Source organism: Uranotaenia lowii, chromosome 3 (assembly GCF_029784155.1).
Source record: "Uranotaenia lowii strain MFRU-FL chromosome 3, ASM2978415v1, whole genome shotgun sequence".
NCBI lineage: Eukaryota > Metazoa > Arthropoda > Insecta > Diptera > Culicidae > Uranotaenia > Uranotaenia lowii.
Window position 1 is genome coordinate 143078655 of NC_073693.1, and position 23133 is coordinate 143101787.

General features: G+C 35.7%; 1 protein-coding gene across 1 annotated transcript in view; it reads right to left on the reverse strand.

Annotated features, from left to right (window-relative positions):
* Positions 1-3614: 3614 nt before the first annotated feature.
* Positions 3615-23133, reverse strand: part of LOC129751836 (leucine-rich repeat protein soc-2 homolog) — a 65356-nt gene continuing 45837 nt past the window's right edge. Inside the window, exons 2-4 of the mRNA XM_055747576.1 lie at positions 14218-15235; positions 13955-14153; positions 3615-5916 (exon numbers count right to left, since the gene is read on the reverse strand). Coding sequence (XP_055603551.1) covers positions 5264-5916; positions 13955-14153; positions 14218-15235 — 1870 coding nt within the window. The 3' untranslated portion in view covers positions 3615-5263. The remainder of the gene's footprint in view (positions 5917-13954; positions 14154-14217; positions 15236-23133) is intronic.

Consider the following 23133-nt stretch of genomic DNA (forward strand, 5'->3'; position numbering starts at 1 on the left):
CGTCAACTTGCAGTCAGATTTTAAGTGTACACTGACAAATAATTATTGGCAAATATGGATTGTCATAAAAGGGTACGACCCCGAAAATTTTTTGGCAACATAAATAACAAAGAAAGCAAATTTAATACTAGACTCTAGTAAAATAATCGCGTAAGTGCTACGATGTTTACCAAAAATATGATAAATATAAACATTAAGTACTCCAGAATTTTTCATTAGTCCTGTAGAACTCCACACGAGATCGTTTTTTTGTTTCGCACCCCAATTCGGTGATTGAAAGAGCAAAATTGAAAGAGAAATTAGAATGGTTCAACAAATTTACGTATTGTAGTGGCTTAATTTTTCTACAACATCAAACCACTTTAATTTTTCCCATGAAAATATAATATGCACACAGGTAGATACGGAACATTTTAGCTGAGGTATTGCACTGTGTCGATATGGGATCATTCCTGAATTATTCAAAGCCTGAGGCCTAAAAAACTTCTTTTTGGTTCAAAAATCGATCATGACTTTTACAGTTTTTTTGGAATGTTCACTTAAGTAAATATTAACCTCTGAGTGTGTCTGGGAAACATGAGTAGTAAATATTAAGTAAATTTAATGCTTTCTTCTGAAAAATCAACTTCATATCAGGACCAAAACGCGTTTGAATATTTTGCACCCTTTTTAAAATCGCTTATTAAAATTCACATGGAATCTTTCAAGTCTATATGACCCAAACAGTGAGTAGGATAATTCTTAATATGTTTTTATCGATAAAAGGATATTTTTAGGAAAAATAGTTCACAATTGTTTTTTATAGAACCTAGCTGATGTATGAATAACGTCTAAATGGTATATACATACGCGTAAAGCTCTTTGATTTGGCATTTTTCGCGAAATTTTACTAGTTCATGGTAAATTTTTCATAGTTACTAGTGTTGGTAACTATAACTAGTCGCTAGGATATTCCAACATTCATTTCGACATTCTACGCGTAAAACTCTTTGATTTGGAATTTTTCGCGAAATTTTACTAGTTCATGGTAAATTTTTCATAGTTTCTCGTGCTGGTAACTATTATTAATGGCTAGAATATTTTTAACATTCATTTTAACAATCCTTGCGTAAGGTTTTTTGATTTGGCGTGTTTTTGCGAAATTTTACTATTACATTGTAAATTTTTCATAGTTACTAGTGCTGGTAACTATTACTAGTTGCTAGGATATTTCAACATTCATTTCGACATTCTACGCGTAAAGATTAGGCATTTTTCGCGAAATTTTACTAGTTCGTGCTAAATTTTTCATAGTTACTAGTGCTGGTAACTATTACTATTGGTTAGAATATTTTTAACATTCATTTTTACAATCCTTGTGTAAAGCTCTTTCATTAGGCATTTTTTGCGAAATTTTACTATTGCATGGTAAATTTTTCATAGTTACTAGTGCTGGTAACTGTTACTAATGGGAACGTTAACCTCCTACATTAATTCTTATAACCCTCCGCCAAATCCCATTGCGCGCTTACATATGTTTCAACTATCCTGTTCATAAAATCATACACAAAGATTTCTCAATCGGCACTGCAAACAGAAACATGAACGGAACACAAGGCCCTCACTCGAGCCCGTGCGCGCCGCCCGGTGACAAAAAGAGGGCCGCCTCGGACCATTCGGAGAGCCGCCGCGCGCTGCATTGTGGGCCGCTGCGTGCTGTTCTTTGAGCCAAAAGAGAAACCTCACCCGCCGCTCGATTAGGACGCGCGAGAGCTAGCCGTGCCCGTTTGACTCGACCGCTCGCGCAGATTTCGGATAGTGCATCTCGTCGACGAGAACGAGGGAAAAAGATTGAGCGAGCGTGTTTTTGTTTCGAGCGAGAGCGCGTCAATGGCCAGAACGCACACGAAGAAGTGTTTCGCTCAAGAGAAATGGTTTGCGTGTGCCGTGCGTGGCTAAAAGAGTGCGCTTTGTTCAACCCTGTGTACAGGTTACACTTCGTGCGAGGGCTAAGTCTCCTCGACCGCAGTTGCAAAGGGCAAATATAAACCAGCAAAGGGTGCACGAATAAAAAATCTCTATAGGTTGTTATCAAAATTCGTATGGTTGGCTTATCTATATCACATATTTTTGGTTGAACTCATAATATTGCTTAATCAACATCGATAACTACGAACAAACTAGCGTTTATGTAAATTTGATTTGGCTGTAGAGGATTTCTCAACAGCATATCGCTAAAATAATTTAACAGCTAGTAGATTTGGCTATATTTTCCTAGTCTACATTATAATATCTGATAATTATTTTTTTAAATATCACTGATGCTTGACTAGACCTTGAATTTCGTATGAACAAGCAAGTAAATTGTCTGATTTAGAAGAAAAAAAAACCAGTAGTTATTTGTCGTGGAAGAAATCAACCAACACGAAGCGGAAAATAAATATAATTTTTTTTTCGGATGATTTTCTTTTCAAATTTTGTTTTAATGTTTTCAGATACATATAGAGATTGTTATAACCCTCCTCCCAAGGCTATGCGTGCTTAGGTATATATGTTTTACCATATCTATTGATTTAATTATTCGCACAGATTATTCCGTCGGCCCTCAATAACGAAAACACGGCGAACACTCCGTGTGCTAAAGAGAGCCGCGCGCGCCGTCCGGTGAGCCGCCGTGTCCTCTCGGTAGATGCTCGGTGTTCCTACACGCACGCGGTTAGAAAAACGCAAACGCAGTTTCCGAACCGCTCGTGCTCTCGAATAGGCGCGCGCGAATTCGCTCAGCTCAAAAATTTTCAATCTGCGTTTTGGTCGCAAATTTCTCGAGAGAATTTCGAGCAATCAAATGTGCCCGTGAACCGAGAACGAAAGAGCTGCGTTTTATATGCTCTTTCTTATTCGACGCACTCCTGCGTGTTGAACCCTGCCTTTACATGACGCTCATTAGACCAGTTGTTTTCTACGGGCCTGAGACATGGATATTGCTCGAGGAGGACCTGCGTACACTCAAAGTATTCGTGCGACAAGTGTTAAGAACTATCTTCGGCGGCGTGCAGGAGAACGGAGTGTGGAGGCGAAGGATGAACCACCAGCTCGCGCGACTCTCCGGCGAACCCAGTATCTAGAGGGTGGCGAAGGCTGGAGGGATACGCTGGGCAGAATATGTTGCGAGAATGCCGGACGGCAAATCCGGTAGAAACGAGACGAGCAGGGGCGCAACGAGCGAGGTGGTTAGACCAAGTGGAGCGTGATCTGGCGAATGTGGGATGTCCGAGAAATTGGAGAACGGTTTCCATGGACCGAGTGGATTTTAGGAATTATGTTTATTACGTTATGTCGTAGACGGAATACTTTGGAAATAAAAATAAAATAATACCAATACTATTAAAGAAACCGGAATAGTTTACCTACCTTGTATATTTCAAAAAACTACGGAGGCTGGTATGTTTCTTTTTCTATGGAACCGAGCCTTCTAACGTGTGTTATAAAAAGAAACGAAGCTTTTAGAAAGCATGGGCTTTGGGAAATTAAAAAAAGACCTCAAATAGACTCAGGCTACTTTGTTTCCTAAGTTAGTAGCGCTACTTATATAAATTGCAATCTTGAGAAACACTTTATATTCAGAAGAAATCCAATTAAACAGTATTGTATCACTTTATTTAACGTATAGATTTGCATTACATTTTACACATGAATTCCACGGTGATTTACAGTAATAGATTTACAGCTGGAAATATATTTTCTGATAGAAATCTGGCCTATGAACCAAGGTTGCCGAAAAAAAATTCTGTGTTTTTGACAAAAAAATTCTCGAATTCTGTGATTTGAACCTAAAATTCTGTGACGGTTTTCTGTGACGCTTTTTTATTAAGTTTATAGGGAAATCATGTCAAACATAAACAAAATGGTAATTTCCTACAGTTTTAAATGAAAAATATCAATTTACGTTACCTTGTTTTCATATTTTCATAAATTATAGTCAGAAATAAAAAGTCGAAAATGACAAAAAAAATTATATTTTTGAAAATCTGTACAAAATTTAGAAATTCTGTGAATTCTGTGGAAAATTTAAAAATTCTGTGATTTGTGACACAGATTCTGTGACGAAATTTTGCTCAAAATTCTGTGATAATACAGATTTTTCTGTGATTTCGGCAACCTTGCTATGAACATCGAAAAAAGTAGACAGACTCGCTTGTTCAGCTAGTTACATGCTTCTTGTTTATTTGAAATACTTTTCTTTTATAAGCTTACGATTTTACATGTTTCACCAGAACAGGAAAATATTTTTACCTTGTGAAGTACTGCATTGTCCACGGTTAATGAGTAATTTGTTATAAGATTTTGCTGACACTCTCAACGGTTTTTTTTAACCTGTATATTTGCGATTGCATTCAATTGGAAAGTGTCACTTGTCTTTATATAACCAATCATGCAAAATGCATTCTGATTTGAGGTTTGATTGTTCAGAACCCTCCTCTGTGGCATAATTGGTTAGAAAATTTCTTATCAATTAAGATAGATGATTTGGTCATGAATAAATACATCATTCAAAAGAAATGTGTTGAAAGGGAGTGATTTTTTCGGTGAATTAGCCTATAGTGGATAGAGTGAAAAGTTAGAGTAGACTAAGAGAAATAAAAAAAGTTGTTCGTTCGTATAACTGTAAGTTCTATCTTTCTTCAATTCGTTTAACAGGGGTATGTATTGTCATGCTTAATTAACTAAAATAATGCTCGGTGTGCATGTGAAGACATGTAAATTACATGCGTGCGCTCTAAATTTGTATCATTGAGTAGTAGATCTCTAACGTCATTCGGATTAAAATCAATAGATTTCTAAGATACATAACATCTACAACTAGTTTTGATCGCTAGAATTATCTGTTGATCCTTATTCCAGCAAAATTCAACAAGTGATTTAAGTGGAACCAGTTCGTCAATCAGCAAACAGGCTTATCACGTTTCTTTGAGTAAGCATACACTGATGTATTTAACTTTCTATTGTTTATCGAATCAATTCAACAATCACATTAGCTTCGAAAGCTCTAATCTCTTGCTTTCCATGGCAAAATTCGTACTCTCATTGGGTAGGATTTGCAACAATCCTTAAGAACCTTCGACATTATTTCAACTTCAACATAAAAGAAGATGCTAACTCTTAAGATTAAAAAAAAGAAGTCAAAGCTTGGAATTATCCTCTTAGTATGTTTGCCTTTTAGTAACAGAATTGAAAGTGCGGGTTACTCTCTTTTTCAAAAAAAATGAAAAGCATTGGATTATATTCAGCGTTCCGACACCTCTATGGCTTGATCCTGTTGTGTTTCTGGTGGCTCTTCCGGTTCAGTGGCCAAGCTAGGGTCCTTGTCAAGAGGAAGCGGAAGAACTTCCGGTGGTATCGCTGAGTAGGTGTCGTGAATAATGTTCTTGAATTCTAGAATAGTTTTCATGGTCGAGCTGGTCGGAGTAATAATTTTGGCAATATCGTTCTCTTCCTGTGGCGGGGCAAGTGTTTCGGATTCTATGGCTGTTTCTGGTTGGGCGTAGTACTTCAACTCGTCATAAGGTTGCTGTTGAGGGATATGAGCGATCTGTGGAGGCGATGCTACCGGTTGTTGAATATCCTGGATACCCTGGACTGAGGGCTGAATCATTCCGGCTGCTGAGTCGGCAAAAGCTGGCTGCTGGACAACGATTGGCGCCGGGACTAGAATCTGTACGATAGAAGGCTGCTGGATCATGACTGGAGATGGAACCATCGGAATCTGTGGTTTGAGCAGCGGTTTCAGCATGGGAATCGGCGGTTGCATGAAAATGGGCGAATCAATCGGAATCTGCTGCGGAACTATGCAATGAGCGATACCGATCAATCGTGCATGGTACGATTCCATCTGTGAAACCAGCTCTGGAAGCGATTCGTCACAGAGAACAGGATTTTCTGGAAAAAAGCAATACAAATATTTGGATGAGTTTGTTCATTTTTCATAGGATGTTTAATTATTGCATTGGAAACTGTTGCCGAGCCCACTGTGTCATTGAATGAGAAGTGAGTTCCTGTGACAGATTGCATTGTTGATAACAAATTCAATAACAGACTCCATTAGCAGCAATTTAGTTGATTTCGAGTATTTTCCACAATAGTTAGAATTATCCTTCGTACCGTCAACTGGGGCAACATGCAACAATTTTCAACTTCAATAGCTTCTAAAAAACTTATGTTCACAGTTAATCGTATCCTTTATGCATCAAAAGTTTTAAGGATGCTGGGACATCAAATTGGCGTAGTTAAAAAAATTATTGGCTTCTTCAGTTATTTTTAATTTTCTAAAAACATGCGATTTTCACCCTTCTTAGAAAATGGGGTAACTTGCAACAAACTTTGTTTTAAATGAAAAATCTTATGAACACGTACGAAAATTCATAATTTTTAATATATTTGCGATGTCTTAAAGACAATTACGCATGACAACACGAATTGCAGTAGTTTTTGGGTCTGTAAAAACAAATTTTCACATTTTTTCTGAAATTAAGGATGCTGCATACATTTAGGGGTTAAATAATAGTACGAAAAATTCTAAAAGCTGAAATCATAAAAATAAATGTTTGGATGAATGAAATTAAAATGTTTACAAACGCGTGATTCAAAACATTCATATTCCAACACTTGGAAACGAGATTTACAAGGTATTTCTTTGATTTGCATTTTGTTGCATTTTACCCCAGACACCTAACTGAATATTAAAAATATTCATTTAAAAAAATTGGGTGATTGTTCGAAAAATATTTTTACACCAACAATGTTGGTATAATATGAGGAAACCTGTAAAAAGTTTGTAGGTAATTTTATCAAGCCGATCCGTCATACTGGGTAAAGTTTTTTTCGGCATCAAAAAATGTTAAAATTTGTACATTTATTGCTCGATTTTTCAAATTTTACATAAAAATAAAAAACTTAAGACAACTAGCTTAAGATGCGAGAAATTATGTCATCATCATTTTGTTATCATTAAAAGATAACTTTATTACAATACATCAAATTAAAAATTGATTCAATGTAGTGTTATATAAATGTTGCATCGAACCCCGCTGTTGCATGATGCCCCGTTTGACGGTATCTGCTTGTTAAGTACTTAGATATCTTCATACATACATCGTAAGTTTATATTTTTCAACTTAATATGTACAATTATAGAACCGAATATTCATAGGTAGAAGCAGATCGATATAATTCAGTTCCCTAGAAGTTACTCAACAAGTTTGAGAAGATTAGTAACGGTAATAACATTCCTTAATATTTTTTACAATCATTAATAAATAATTAACTAAACCAACAGAAATAAGTGCGGCTAGAAGTAGCCAATTCAAGTTGGAGGAGAGTCTCACAGCATTACCATTCCAACACTTAAAATGTAAGTTGATGAATTCACTAACATGTATCAGCAAAAACTAATTCAATATGAATTTCAGTTTGAAGCTACCGCTATCAAAATTCGTGTTTTGCTTCACCATCGACCTCTCCAACAGAAACTATCGTGAAAGGATATTGTGAAACTATACATATATGAAGCTTTAAAATGTATCTTGAAAAAAATCTAGAGTGGGTGGTCAACATTTTCAGCCGGAGGGCCAAATTTTAGACATGAGATGTCAATGAATAAACGAGATACCAGAGAAGATACGCAATCAAATTAAAAAAAACATCAAATTTAGTTATTTTTTTGAAAATGTTTTTTTTTAACGCTGTATTCCCCCCAGATTTATTTTAATTTCAATTGTAGTCGTTTTAACATTTAAACAGATTTAATTTATCATATTTATAATTGTAAATCAACCTTTTTATTTAGGCAGTTTACTTATAAAGCTTTCATTTTCCGGGGATATTTTTCCTAGCTTTGGGTTTGTTTTAGATTTAGAAATCTCACAATTTTTTTAACCTCCATCAATCACAAACACTTTCCAGAACTCAATCAACGAATTTTTGATAGAAATTTGTAAAATATTAAAATTATTAAAATAAATTGACAATTTCAATCGTGGGCCACCTATATTTTTATGTTTTATACACATTCAGAACATAAAATACGTTTTTCCTATCTGTAAAGTTTTCTTTTGCCAAATGTAGAGTGTATGAAAAATATTTTGTCCATCCTATAAAAGGAATTTTGCCAAAACGTTCGCGAGCCAGGTTCTTGAATCTATCCGATCATACACAACTCTCTTTTTTATTACCTCTTCTGAAATTGCTTTAAAATAACGAAATATATTTTGAAATTTCAGTTTTGGGTCAACTCATAAACTTTGCATGTTGGTTTAGTTTATTTTATTACAGAGGCTTGCTTGGTAGATTCGCCTCTTTTGCATGTTATTTGGTCAATCTGGATTTAGTGACCTACGATCTTCCACTATTTTTCAATATCCAAAAAAATATTGCTTTTTTTAAACAGTCAGAATTTGGGGAATAATACCTATTAAAAATTTAAAAAAAATCCTATTGATACCTTAAAAATGTAGAAAACCATACCATTTTTTATTTTCATTTTATCTTTTATAATAAAGATGTTATGGAACAAAGTAAAAAATGTGGCCCATGATTCCCCACTCTCCCATACCTAAAAAAAGGAGAATAAAACGAATTTATGGGCTAAAAAAAAATGAAAATTTAACAAAAAATTTTAAACTACAAGCGGATAATATCTGCCGAAGTTAAATAGCTATATACATCACTAAATCTTGATCATTTTTGAAAAAAATAAAATTTTTAATCGTATTTATTCATTTTTACTGACATATCTTTTGCTTCCCTTTTTTATTTGAAACGAGAATTTTAAATGGTCTTAAATCTTTTTAAAAAGGTTGGAATCGTTTCCTAGGAAAAACCTGTTTATTGTTCGAACTGATCGTACAGCATGTCATCACTTCAAATTAAAAGTATTATGGAGTAAAAGCACAGTGATTATTTAGAGTGAGAAAAATTGGCATATTTTTGTTAGGAAATCACTGTTTTCTCAGCGTTGGACGTTGAATCGTAATTGAAATTCAAATACTTAAAATCTTCTTTAATTTTGTCTTCAAAGACCCGATTTTTTTTCTGTTGGCGGTGAAAAATCTGTTTTTATAAGATTTTTGCATGTTGAGCAAGGTTGGCAAAAGCACAGGAACATTAGTAATTTCACAGATTAACACAGAACAACAACCAAACTTCGTCAAACCCACAGTTTACAATTTTGATTCAAGACTTTTATTTTACGGATTCCATGGATTTTTTTAATTTAATTAAGATACTTCTGCGATAGGCTTTCTAAAGCTAAATCTTGAAAATCTTATGACTTTGATAGAATGGATTGCTTAAGTTCAAGTAAAAATTGCTCAATTTAACGATGTTTAACATGATTCGTCTATGATATTTCTGAAAATAGCATCACAGATAATCGTAACAAACTTTCTGTGTCGAATCACAGAATAACAGATGTTGTTTTTTGTTGAAAATTAAGAATTTTTGATGCTGAGTCATGTCGATAAGAAATTTAAAGCCGTTCACAGAGTCTTCATAAATTCAACTTTCCTCATTTCCTACGTCAATATTCAAGTACAAAAATATTTCACTTGTTAATAGTTCCATTTTTTCTTCATTTTTGTTCAGAACAATTAAATTAAATTAATTCAAATAAAAAAAAAACAATCTTCTGATCGTATTCATAATTCAACTTTAAATAATGATCTCACTAACAATTGCCTTTGATTATCTCTAAACTTCCCATTTTTTTTCGCTCTACCGATGAATTTGAATTAAGTATGGGAGAGTGGGGAATCATGGGCCACTTTTTTTCGTTGTTCCATAACTTCTTTATTATAAAAGATAAAATGAAAATAAAAAATGGTATGGTTTTCTACATTTTCAAGGTATCATAAGAAATTTTTTGGAAATTTTTAATAAGTTATTTTCCCCAAATTCTGACTGTTTGAAAAAAAGCAATATTTTTTGGATTTCGAAAAATGGTGGGGAATCGTGGGCCACCAAATCCAAATTGACCAAATAACATGCAAAGTTTATGCGTTGATCCAAAACTGTGATTTCCTAATTCATTTTGTTATTTTAGAACAATTTCAGATGATGAAATAAAAAAGAGAGCTGTGCATGATCGCATAGATTCCAAAACCTGGCTCGAGAACGTTTTGGAAAAATTTCTTATATAGGATGGACAAAATATGTTCCATAACTCTTCATTTGGCATAAGAAAACTTTGCAGATAGGAAAAACGTATTTTAAGTTCTGAATGTGTATAAAAACATGAAAATATAGGTGATTTAAGATGTGTGGCCCACGATTCCCCACAAGCTATGATTTGCAAATTGGTTGCGTTTGTGTGACTTATTGATGTTTCATCAAAAATTCCTTTTCCAAGTGAAAGATCATGACAAAACTAAGATCATAAGCGTATGAGCATATTTTTGTTATGCACTTTAGGTTCCCCATCGATGAAATTAGCTGGTGTTTTTTTAATTATGTAAGTAAATTTTTCTAACTTTTTTTAGCTTGATAAATAAAAAACATATGATGCGTATTTCAGTAAACAACATATAGAAATATATGCTCACGCAAAGCGACGTCGATGACAGTTGGTTTGAGATTTTTATCTCAACACACAACTGAGATATTAAAAGTGGCCCACGTTTCCCCATGGCCCACGATACCCCACTCTCCCCTAATATTGTACCTAGAGGAGATAAAGGCATAACGAGCACCCGGGGCATAGTAAGCACTCCTCTTTTCCACGAAAGTACGAATTTTCTCAAATGAATTTTCATGAGGAATAGTTTTGTAGTTCCTATAGTATTAATTTTCCGGCAAAAAAGGAGTCTCCTTATCATCTTTACAGAAATATTAAAAAAAAAACCAACGAGGTTCTCAAAAGACGAAATTATTATAATTTTTGAGCACCGGAAAATAAACTCTTATGATCGTTAAATCATCTTAATCTATAATGTACGCACTGCAGCATGATGTAAAAATTTTGATTTTTCTCTATAATCAGTTTTAAAATGCGTAGGTAGGTAGGTAGGTCTATAATCAGTTTTAAAATGCGTTTTTACTAGAGATGTACCGAATAGTGGTATTCGGCGAACGGCCGAATATTGACCTTTTCAACTATTCGGCCAAACGAATATTCGGCCGAATATTCGGTCGAATATTCTGTTGAGTTTTCATTAGAAATACTTCTATTTCTACTGCTATTTCTAATAGAAATTTTTTCCAACCAGATGTGTCAGATCTTTTGTAATTAGAGGTCTCTTTGAATTTCAAAATGTCACCATTGGCTGAAAGGACAGATAACTTGTCGCTTCTGAGACGTTTATCTCAAAAGAGATTGGATTCCAGTGAAATCTGGGACAAAACATGTCAAAACAGGTGTTACGTTATTTGAAATTGCGTTTTTTATATCCAATTAGATGAATGTCTAATTTTTGCTAGATGTCATCAAAATAGTTGCCAAAAAGAACGATGATCTTAAACCTTGGGCATACAATACTTTCTACGATACGTATCCACACGGCCGGGTTTAATCGATTTTTTTTTAAAAGCTTGTAGTAAAAAGGGAAATTTTGAACAGAAACTATGCATTAAATATTCAGAAACATACAAGCGATTCGGATGAGTAGAAACATTGAAGCGGAAAAAGAAATAAAATTACTTGAAATTTAAAGTTTTCATCGAATTACAACAGCAGTGTTCAAATCGTATCTAACAAATAAATTTACTCCAAAAAGTCGTTTAGTAACAGAAAATTAAAAAAAAATTAAGAGATCCCAAAAGTTTTAAGAAAAATATGTGGCCATCTCGGTCAGATTGAACTTTTCTCGAATTCTTTATTCGGTTTATGGACAATCCTGGATATTTATATAAAGAAAATTTGAAATAAACGATAATCAAAGTATGAACCTATCTAAAGTGAAATATACACGGGTGCATTTAAATGTTTAACTGAAACCATGATTTTGATGATTTTGAAGGATTTTTAATATTACTTTTGGATATTTAATAAATTATCCAGCATCAGTTAAAAAAACTGAGAAGTCTGTTTTTGTAAAAATTTTAAAACATAGCTATTCGGCCTATTCGGCCGAATACCTAGCTCAACTATTCGGTGAGCCGAATATTCGGCTCAACGGTTTTTTGGCGGTATTCGGCGCCGAATATTCGGCCGACCGAATATTCGGTACATCTCTAGTTTTTACTTTAACATGTTGCCTCGGGGCATACAGAGCACAATTGATCAGGGCACGATGAGCATTTTCTGCCGTAGCATCTAGCAGCGAATTCAACTCGATGAAGTCAACTGAATTATAGAGCCACAGCTTGACTGACTAGTTTACATCTGAAGATTTAGCCTATTGGTTAGCGGTGGGAGAGGTTATCAAAAACTCGAGTTCGATTCCTAGTCGAGGTGTTTTTTTTTTTTCATGATAGCATCATCCGCCCAACATAGCACCAGAAACTTAATGCATGAGTGTGTGTGAATTTTTTGTATTCAACAAACAGACATGCACAAATGAAAAAAAAATCACCTTGACCAGGAATCGAATTCGAGTCCTCTGATCATCTCTCCGACACTTAACTAATAGGCCAAATCGTCAGATGAAACAAGGCAAGCCGCAGCTCTGTAATTAAGTGGAATTCGCTGCTAGGTTTCACGGCAGAAAATACTAATCGTGCCCTGATTAGTGATGATTATACTGCCCCTGTGGGGGTACTCATTATGCCCCTAAAGTGACTGATTTTCAGCTTTTGGCAAAAATTTTTAAAATGCAATTTTAAACGTTTTTATCTTCTTTTCCAAATTTTTACCCGTTATTAAATAGACTTTCTTAGTGTCTGTACACCAGTGATTGAATTTTGCTGAGCATGAGTTGATCAACCATCTCTCGCTCAACGCTTTACTCGGAAGCAAAGGTTGCTTTGAGGCAGCGAAAACGACAAAACCGATGATGTATACGCTCTCAACATGGCCGCCTTCATGAAGCAATATACATTCGAGGCAGCGAATCCAAAAAACCAAACGAATGGCTCTCACTCATCTCCTGTCACAACCTTGAGGGAACCGAATTCAAAAGGCAGAGCAAACCCGAGTCTCCTCGTTTGTGCCTGGATCGAATGCGTGAGGTTTTTCTGCTATTGCTATTATTGCACAGCAACCGCACGCAGGCAGCTAGTTTTTTCATTTCTTTTTCTTCCCCCCTCTTTCACCATACGTTGCGGGCCGTGCAACGCAATAAGTTCGGTTGTTTTTGTTGTTGCCTCAACCTTTGCGGTCGGCTCGAGTTATTCAAATTCAACAACGTAAATGAGTATGTGTGCCTCGTCTTCTTCATGCATCATGTAGCAACCGAACGTTGAGAGAGTTCGTTCGGGGCAGCAAACGGATAGTGTCTCTCAGAGCAGATCCTCCTCATGGGGGGAGGTTTGAATGAATGTATATGTATCGTCTCCTGTATAGCTATGCGAGGCCTCAAAGTGTGTATTTTGAATGCCTCTGATGAGAAAATTGGTGAGGATTTCAATCACTGCTGTACACAAACAATAAAGTAACTCACAAATTATAGCTGTTTTCTATGGTCTAATTAGCGTCCTCCTTAAAGTGGCCATTATGCCCTTATCTCTCCTATGCCTTTAAAAAACACAATAATTGCTTAAAACTCTAGAAAAAGTTATCTATATGAATAAGTATAACAATACATCGTTAAAAAGAAATCATGAAAAAAAAATCAATTTAAGATAAGCTTCGCGGGTCGTACAAACATGCACCGAGGGCCGCATGCTTGAGCCGCGCTTTGTCAATCCCTGATCCAAAGCATTGTTGAAGCGCTTGAGACACGGAAAACCGAAACCCAAAAAGTCAGCGCACGAGGCATACATCTGGCCGTCTCGGAACTGGTAAATTCAGAGTCCCTTACAGGAGCAAGCGTGTCAATGAACTCACCTTGCAGGAAAATCTCCAACTTGTTCGGTACTCCGTGATTACTGCAGCGTGTTTGTGACACCAAATCTACCGATATGACCCGGATCATGTTGTTGGATAAATCGGCCGAACACAGCACCGGTAGCCCGTGGAAATCTTTGTCCAGAGTGGTGAGCAGATTGAAGGATGCATTCACCGACTGAAGAGACGGAAGGAATGTCTGAAAGAGAAGGAAATCAATAATTAATTTACTGGAACTTAACCAAATATGAGACAATCTGTACCTTAGAAAGTTCTTCCAATGTTTTCAGCTTATTGAAAGATAAATCCATATGCTCGAGATTTTCCATTCCTATAAGATCGTCGGGTGTGATAACTTCCAGCAGATTGTGAGCGACGTTTAGGATCTTCAGGTTGTTCAATCCCATGAGGGTACCATCCAGCGATTTCAGCAGGTTGTGCTGCAGTCGTAGTTCGTAAATAATCGAACCAGAGTCAACCAAATTTTCCATTCGGCCTTTGAGCATCTCTATCTTATTGTGGGAAAGGTCCAGGATACGTAATTTTCGCAAACCGGAAATTTCTTGAAGCGAAAACTCGTTCAAAAGATTGAAGCTCAAATTGGCAACAATAAGTCCTTTCAAGTTCATCAAGGATCCGTTCAAGCTTGTCAATTTATTCTCGGCCAACTGGAGATCCTCCAATCGTTCGGCTTCCGTGAATTCATCTTTACGTAAATGGTCGATTTTATTACCGTATGCAACCAACTTGGTCAGGTGAGAAGATCGTGATAGAAGGCCATCGAACGATGTAAGCTCATTGTTGTGAATGATCAGTGAATCCAAATTTTTCAAGTATTTTATTTCGATCGGAAGATTTTTAATTTTATTGTTCTGCGCAAAAATTGACATCAGATTAGGGGAAGCAAGCGGAAACTCATCATCTAAAGAAGTCAGATGATTGTCGTTGATGAACAACAATTTAAGCTCATCCAGATGACGTAAAGTTCCGTTGAGCGACGTCAGGTTGTTGTGTCCATAATGAAGCGTGAGCAGAGTCCGTGGCATAGTTTTGGTATCAATACGCTCCAGATAGTTCGATATCAATATCAAATGTCTTAAGTTCTGTAGATGCTTGAAGGTGTCCCCGTTGATAAACCGGAGGTTGCCCTTAGCAAAATCGAGCGTCCCAACGTTAGGCATATGTTGAAACATTTCCGCCGGGATTTCCTCCAGACGATTTTCAGACGCACTAAAGAACTCTAACCTTGGTAGGTTCTGAAACGTCGATACCGGTAGATGGCTGCAATGATAAAAGCAGAACAGAAACACAGTTTAGATCAATAATTCAATCAATTAGAATGCTATATAGCGATATATTGACAGAGCGACGACACACGATCAATCGAGATCGGATCGCTGAATGAGTCAAAGGTGAGCCGGGTCAATTGGGAAACATTATATTTACTCAGAAGTGATGATGGGAATGGCCGATCGAATGAACCGGTTAGTTCCGAGGAAAAGTTTTCATCGCGGCAATACAATTCGCGACTTGGTTGGCATTTCAATATTTTTGTAAATATTTGTACATGTAAAGATAAGCAGTATCTTTGTAGCTGACGACATTTTTATGCGGATTTGCGTGATCATTGTAAACTTTGTAACCTTTTATTCTTTTCATTATTTTTAAATAATGGTTTCTTGATATGAAAAATCGACAGTTGTTAAGTGTAGTATCCTCTAGAGCAGCTGTAATCGACACGTCAGCTTGATATCCTAGTCAGAGGTCGAATAACAATTAAACTTTCTTCACGTCGTTAGGTGTGTTACTAAGTAACATCAATAGCGATCGCGGGTGTACATTTTAACAGATAACTATGATTGTACAAGAAGTATGTATTGTATACTAATGCAAAGGTAGTATCAATCGAGAACTTTTATACCTGCAGATACTACAATTACTTTTTCTTTTTAATTTTTTTTTATTTTATTATTCCATCAAATAAGTGCCTTAATTATCTGCTGTTGAATGAACAGCATGTATTTAATTACGCATAAAAGAAGGTTGTCGAATAATCCTCTGAGTTCGAGTTCTATAAGAGGTTTCCTCTTAAGTTAACGTTGAATGTTAGTTGCTTACAACGGTGTTAGCCTTGGAATTCTTCAAGTGTCATTAGAAGCCACTTAAGCCTCATCACCTTATTGTTCAAACACTTCAAATACACAAGGATCAAAATTGGGTGACAGTTTGTTTGCTTTCCCCATTTTCTTCAATAAAACTCTATCACCTTCAAAGATAAAGATTGGTTTAGAGTCTCGTCGTTCATTAGCATATAAATTTCGTTGCTCTTTGACAGTTTTATCAGATTCACTTATTTCTGCGTTTATCTCTTTTGAATGATACATAGCTGGAAGTTGATCACGTGTACCCTTATAACTTATCCCAATGAGTCTTCTTCGTTGTCGAGTGGGGAGTTGAACAATACATCAGCAACTACTCGTTGAAGTCATTGATCCAATTGTTCTTTGCTAGACAAATGGCCAATCTTTCAAAATAGATCGAAACGATCGAGAATTTGTCCTCCGTTTTGGAAATGTTCTCTGTACCCCGATATATTTCTGAACTGTTGCTGCGTCCGGGCAGATCTTTTTCGCGAATAGTGTCAACCATCGACTCTACATTTCCTTACTTTCATTCGAAGAAGTTCAGTTTTTTTATATTTCATGCTGTTGTCTAAAATGAGTGCAGAGACGTTTCTCGTGATAATCAATCCCCGAATCACCGTTTGTATCCAGGTCTCTTGACCCTACTCAAGTTCATGAACTTGCTTTCCAAGGCCAAGTAACGTTGGAACTTCTCTGTCAACTGATTCTATAAAACCTTGCACGTTTCTATACGAGAATTTGCATTCCATATTATAGTAGTAGGCTCATGGTTCAAATCATATCTGTAAACAAATCAAACATCAATATCATTCCATATATTTCGATCAAACTACATCCAAAACTTCACTACAACGTTATCAAAAGCTTTTACTCGCTTTCGTAAACTTCATCTTTTAATAAACCTGCCCTTGGCAGAATGGAATCAGCCTTCTTATGCACATTTAAGTGCCTGATCCATTTCTACTTCTTTTTTTTCAACCTGCCTATTGGCAGAATGGAATCAGCCTTCTGATGCACATTTAAGTGCCTGATCCATTTCTACTTCTTTTATAGACCTGCACATTGCAGAACGAGACCAGACATTCAGAATCGCATTTAAACGACTGGTTCGTTACTAACCTTTTAAATTTTATGGGAACTTACCCAATTAATTGCCATTGTTTCACCTCGTCGCCAAAATGTAGTATCCTCTAGAGCAGGGATGAGCAACCCGCAACCCGCGGGCCGCATGCGGCCCTCGAGACATGTTTGTGCGGCCCGCGAAGCTTATCTCAAATTAAATTTATTTCACGATTTTTTTTCTAAAAAAGATTGTTAATTATCATTACTGTACCAGAAATGATGTATTAATTACTTGATCAAATATACACGTCGCTAATTTACAGTTACATTTGCCCCATAATCATCCAGATTGTTGACTTTTTTGGAGGATTTCTCGACAAAAATAATATCTGTATTTCTGTGATTCGACAAAATAAGCTTGTAACGATTACTCAGGAAAACAGCATTTCTGGTGCCTCTGTTTCAATAACTGATTTTGTTTGATTTTGACGTCCTAAATTCAAAAATTTTCATAGATTTTGTCTATCACTTCTGGTTTCGGTGTGTAAAATTTTAAAATTTATCAGTTTTTGGTAAAATGGATCTTTTATAACTGATAAACCAATAAACCTTCATGAAAACTAAAAGCTTCATTCAATCAAGGACTCAGATATTGCCAAGATATTCTTGTATGAGAGATACAACGCTATCAAAAAATTAAATTCTACAATTTAAAGAAATTCAAAAGAATAAGACATTTTCCTCTGACATCATTTGAGAAAGTAATTGAATGATGGATATCAAAGATTTTTACTCACTCAACAACTTTGTTGAAAACAGCGAAATTATTTGACTTGCGGTTCTAAATATATCGAAGATTAAATTTAGATCCATTTTTCTTTACAATTTCGTCAAAACTCCCGTTTTTACAGGCTTGGAAAAAATTACAAAATGGGAACTTCCATTACTTTTTTTCTCAGAATTCAAAATTACTCACGGTTTTAGAAAAGTTAATCATTGAGTCAACAAGATTTGGTTTTTTATAGTTTTGTCAAATAAGTACCGGAATTGAATAACTTATTTTTTACCTATTTTTCAAAGTTATTTCGAAAACTAGAGCTGACAAAAAAGAAACTCATTGAATATTTGGATTCAGTGCCTCTGCATAAGTCAAAATCAATTCTGAGTTTCCTTGCTTCTCGGAAAAATGTGAATTTCGTTGTTTTGTGTTATCTGTGAAGCTTATTTCAGAAATTTCCTTGGCAAATTATGCCAAACGTCGATTGAATTGAATCATTTTACTTGAAAATAAGCAATCCACATTACTAAAGTCATAAGATTTTCATAATCCAGCCTTAGAAGACATATCCCTGAGGTATTTAAATTAAATTATCTAAGAAAATTTATTAAATTTGTAAAAATTTTCTTGAACACAACGATTTTTTTCATGATTTTTAATCCTTGCTCAATATTTCAATGCAATGAATTCATACGGAACTTCTAATTAAAAAATAATCAACGTTTCTTGAAAACAAAAATTAGGCTTCACGACAAAAAATCGCTTTGGTTAAGCTCTATGAAACTGTCAAATGGAAGTGATGACGAAAAATGCCATCGCATTTGTTCGAACAAAAACGAGGTATTCTAAGGAAACGATTCAATTTTTTTTACAAACCATAGAAAGACTTTCAAAATTTTTCGTTCTGAATATTTAAAAGGAAGCAAATGATGTTTCCCTTTTGTCAAAAAGAATTTAAATTTACACATTATGGATCTCTATTCAAGATTTAGTGGTTATTTGATTTTGGCTGGTTTAATCACCTCATACTTTCAAATATGTTTATGCAAGTACATGAATTCGTTTTATTTATCCTTTTTCAGTTTTATTTTTGTTAAAAATTTGTCGTTATAAAAAAATACGTAAAGCACAGCAAACTATTTATACCTAAATGTTGTTTTAAATGCGGCCCGCCAGACGAATTTCAAATCAAATGTGGCCCGATGCTTCAAAAGGTTGCTCACCCCTGCTCTAGAGCAGCTGTAATCGACACGTCAGCTTGATATCCTAGTCAGAGGTCGAATAACAATTAAACTTTCTTCACGTCGTTAGGTGTGTTACTAAGTAACATCAATGGGCGATGGAAGCGAAAAGTTATTCTTTCTCTCCTTAAGAAAAACGCCTTTAGAACTGTCAAAAGTTGGGTGAAATTATAGCTGCATCTCACTTGCACTAATGCAAAACCATCACCCAAATTCGTCAGCGCTTCCATCGCCTATAGCGATCGCGGGTGTACATTTTAACAGATAACTATGATTGTACAAGAAGTATACTAATGCAAAGGTAGTATCAATCGAGAACTTTTATACCTGCAGATACTACATTAAGGAAACACGCTTTCAAGTTGTTTATCTGATAATGACTTATACAGACCAAAAACGGCAAGAAACATTATATTTTTTATTGAGGACATGGACAGGACAATTCCCATTTTGTATAATTCCTATGTGCAATTTATCATCTCAATACGATAATGCTAACAGGATAGTTTAAGTCGTAGATGGCAGCATAATCTTGCAGTTAAAACCAAATTGTGTTTCAATATTGAGTTTTTGGGTAGATTTAAGCCCATATTCATCATTTCAAGGTAGTTTTCCAGCACAGTTTTTTGAAGTTCAATGTGATGAAAGCAACACCCTGCGGAAAGAAGTTCAGACTTGCAAGGTTGAAAGTATGAATGAAATACAACGGGTAACCGACTCTATTGCAAAGGTTAGTGCTGAACATCATGCTACCAAAATAAGTGTCGATTACATCGAAAAGGCTTCGGATCTTATTCTCTCGGGAGTTCCATATCGTGAGAACGAGAACCTGTTCGATATTTTGAAGAAAATATCTTACTCGCTTGGATTCGTTCCCAGTAAACATGAATCGACAGAGAGGTAACTCAAATCGACAGAGGGATCTTATCGATCTCTCTAAGGATTTTGCATCATCTAATCGGCAGAGAGGAACGCACCATACGCGTGCCTTGGGTGAGTGCACGAAATGATCTAAGACACGCCCTCCAGAGAAACACACGAACACAATCCGAATCGTATGTTTCCCTTTGAGCCGCGTGTTTGCCTGCCTGAGAAGTCGACTACTACGATTGAAAAGACGCATATAAAAAAGACGGGGCTTAAGTGCGAGCACACCGTACGAGTGTACGATTCAAACTGATTCCGCATGTACGCATTCGTATTCGTTGCTTCTAGGTATCTCGGCAGGACAATCCGAATGAGAATATTCGCGTTCTCGGAGTGTCGCCGAAATTAACCGTTTTATTCTAAGTTCGGTGACTCAACTCTTTTTTTTTGCGTGCTCTGTCGATTTCTGAGAGGACGCGCTTACTGGGTTGGAGCGCCTGAACCGCTGGTTCACGTGAAACGGCTAGCTCGATTGCCCATCAACATAAACACTTCGCCTCCGATACTCTTGCAATTTGCTTTCAAAAGTGTGCGTGATGACTTCTTTCGGAAGTATCTCAAGTCTCGAAATCTGTCTCTAGCTCACTTAGGTTTCGAAGTCGATCGAAGATTTTTTGTTGAATCATTTCCTTCCATCACAAACCTATGACTCCCATCCTTCATCCCTGTGAATTCATCCGCTCCTAAAAGTAATTAAACAAACAGCAACTATTCCTTAAAGTTGCTCTTTTATCCTTTCATGTTCCCCGGTTCTGCCTACTCCCGATTTTCCATTTTTTTCCTTAACTGTCCTAAAAGTCATGTACGAGACTCTGATGCTGCTTTGTTGCTGTGTGCCGACTGCGGATGTTGCTGATGATTTTTTTAAGTGCGGTAATTTTAGAATCTTCTAGTAGAAACAATATTCCTGGTCATGAAAAGTTTAATTTTGTTTAAAAGAATACATAATCACATTGTCAATAAAATTAATAGTTAATAGTTAACTGGTTACATAGCGTTAATAATACTTTGTTCTCTCGTCTTTTGAAGTTTATTTTCACATGTTTGCTAGCCGCGTATTTAGCCCTAACAATAATGGTAACTATAACATTCCACGTACTGTTATGAATTGTACCCTTCGTTCAGACGTTTTGAATATATGCCATATCAATATCCAAAGCATTTGTGCAAGACAAATGAGCAAATTTGATGAGCCCACTGCTTGTTTTTCTAATAGTAAAGTCGACATAATCTGCATTTCGGAATCCTGGTTGAATAGTTCAATTGATGATATTTTGTCTATTGAAGGTTATCAACTGTTGCGACATGACAGGCAACATACTTGTGGGGGTGGTATTTGAGTATATTACAAAAATTTCTTGAAATGTAGCATTTTAGCTTCGTCTGTGCACTGCACTGAAACCCTAGATAAAGTTGAATATTTGCTAATCGAAGTGCCACATAATAGAAGAGCTTTCTTGCTAAGTACATTTTATAACCCACCCCGAAACGACTGTGTAGATACCTTTAGCAGTTCAATAAGTGATTTTTCGCTGAAGTATGAGAACGTTGTTCTATTAGGGGATTTTAATACCAACTTATTAAATTCTAACGAATTTACCCTTCGGTTCAAAGACATGATTGATTCATACGGTTTTTCATGCATTAATCATACACCCACCCACTTCTTTTCTACTGGCTGTTCACTTATCGATCTTATGATTGCCAATAATCGAGATTTCATTCTGAATTTTGATCAAGTCTCTGCGCCTGGATTCTCTAAACACGACATAATTTTCTCTTCAATAGATATTTCTCGGAATTCACTTGAAGCAAATAAATTTATTAGAGACTATTCGCGTATCAATATGCCTGAATTAATCAGAACGTTTAACGAAATCGATTGGAGTTTTTGTAGCCGAGTAAATAACCCCGACATCTCGGTCGAGCTTTTCAATAATCGCTTTCTTGAACTATACAACAGCTTTGTTCCCTTGAAAAGTGTTCAACCTAAGCATAATCCTTGGTTCAATAATCAAATTCGCGAATCGATGCATAATCGAGACCTTGCATATCGGATATGGAAATCATCTAAATCAATCTCGAATTTTCGACAGTACAAACGACTAAGAAATGCGGTGAATTATGAAATTAAACAAGCAAAAGTGGACTTTGTCTCAAATCAAATGCAATCTGCAAATTCAAATCAGGAGCTTTGGAAAAGACTTAAAAGTATTCACAGGTTTAGTTCCAATTCTAATGTCACTTTATCTCACGCAAGCGATGAAATCAATGAATATTTTGTTTCTAACTTTTCCCCAAATGTTACACAATTGTCTATTTTGCCACTAAACCAAAATGGCTTCAAATTTTAATCCATCGGTATAAATGACATAATTTTAGCTGTAAGCTCTATAAAATCCAATGCAGTAGGATACGACGGCATTTCTTTGAAATTTATAAAACTGCTACTCCCTTTTCTTCTTCCTCCCCTGTGTGATCTCTTCAATTCAATATTGATTTCCAGGAAATTTCCCAAACCTTGGAAGATTGCCAAAATTACACCAATATAAAAAAATTCAAAAAGCCAAGATATATCAAACCTTCGTCCAATTGGGTACGCTATCTAAAGTATTCGAACGAATTGTAAATAAACAAATTCAGTCATATATAAGTAGTATGAACTTATTGAGCTCGTTCCAATCTAGATTTAGAGCAAATCATAGTACTGCATCAGCTATGTTAAAAGTCCACAGTATGATAGATAGCAAACAAAACGCCGTTTTGCTGATGATAGATTTTTCAAAAGCCTTCGACAAAGTTTCCTATGTCAATTTATTGAAAAAGTTATCATTAAAATTTAACTTTTCACGCAGTGCTACTACCTTGTTAGAATCGTATTTGAACAACCGTACGCAAATTGTTACCAACGGGAATGATTATTCTAAGGCTGCCTCTGTCTTCTCGGGGGTTCCACAAGGATCTATCCTTGGTCCTCTTTTATTCTCCTTGTATATAAATGACTTGGTAACCGTTTGCTCTAATACC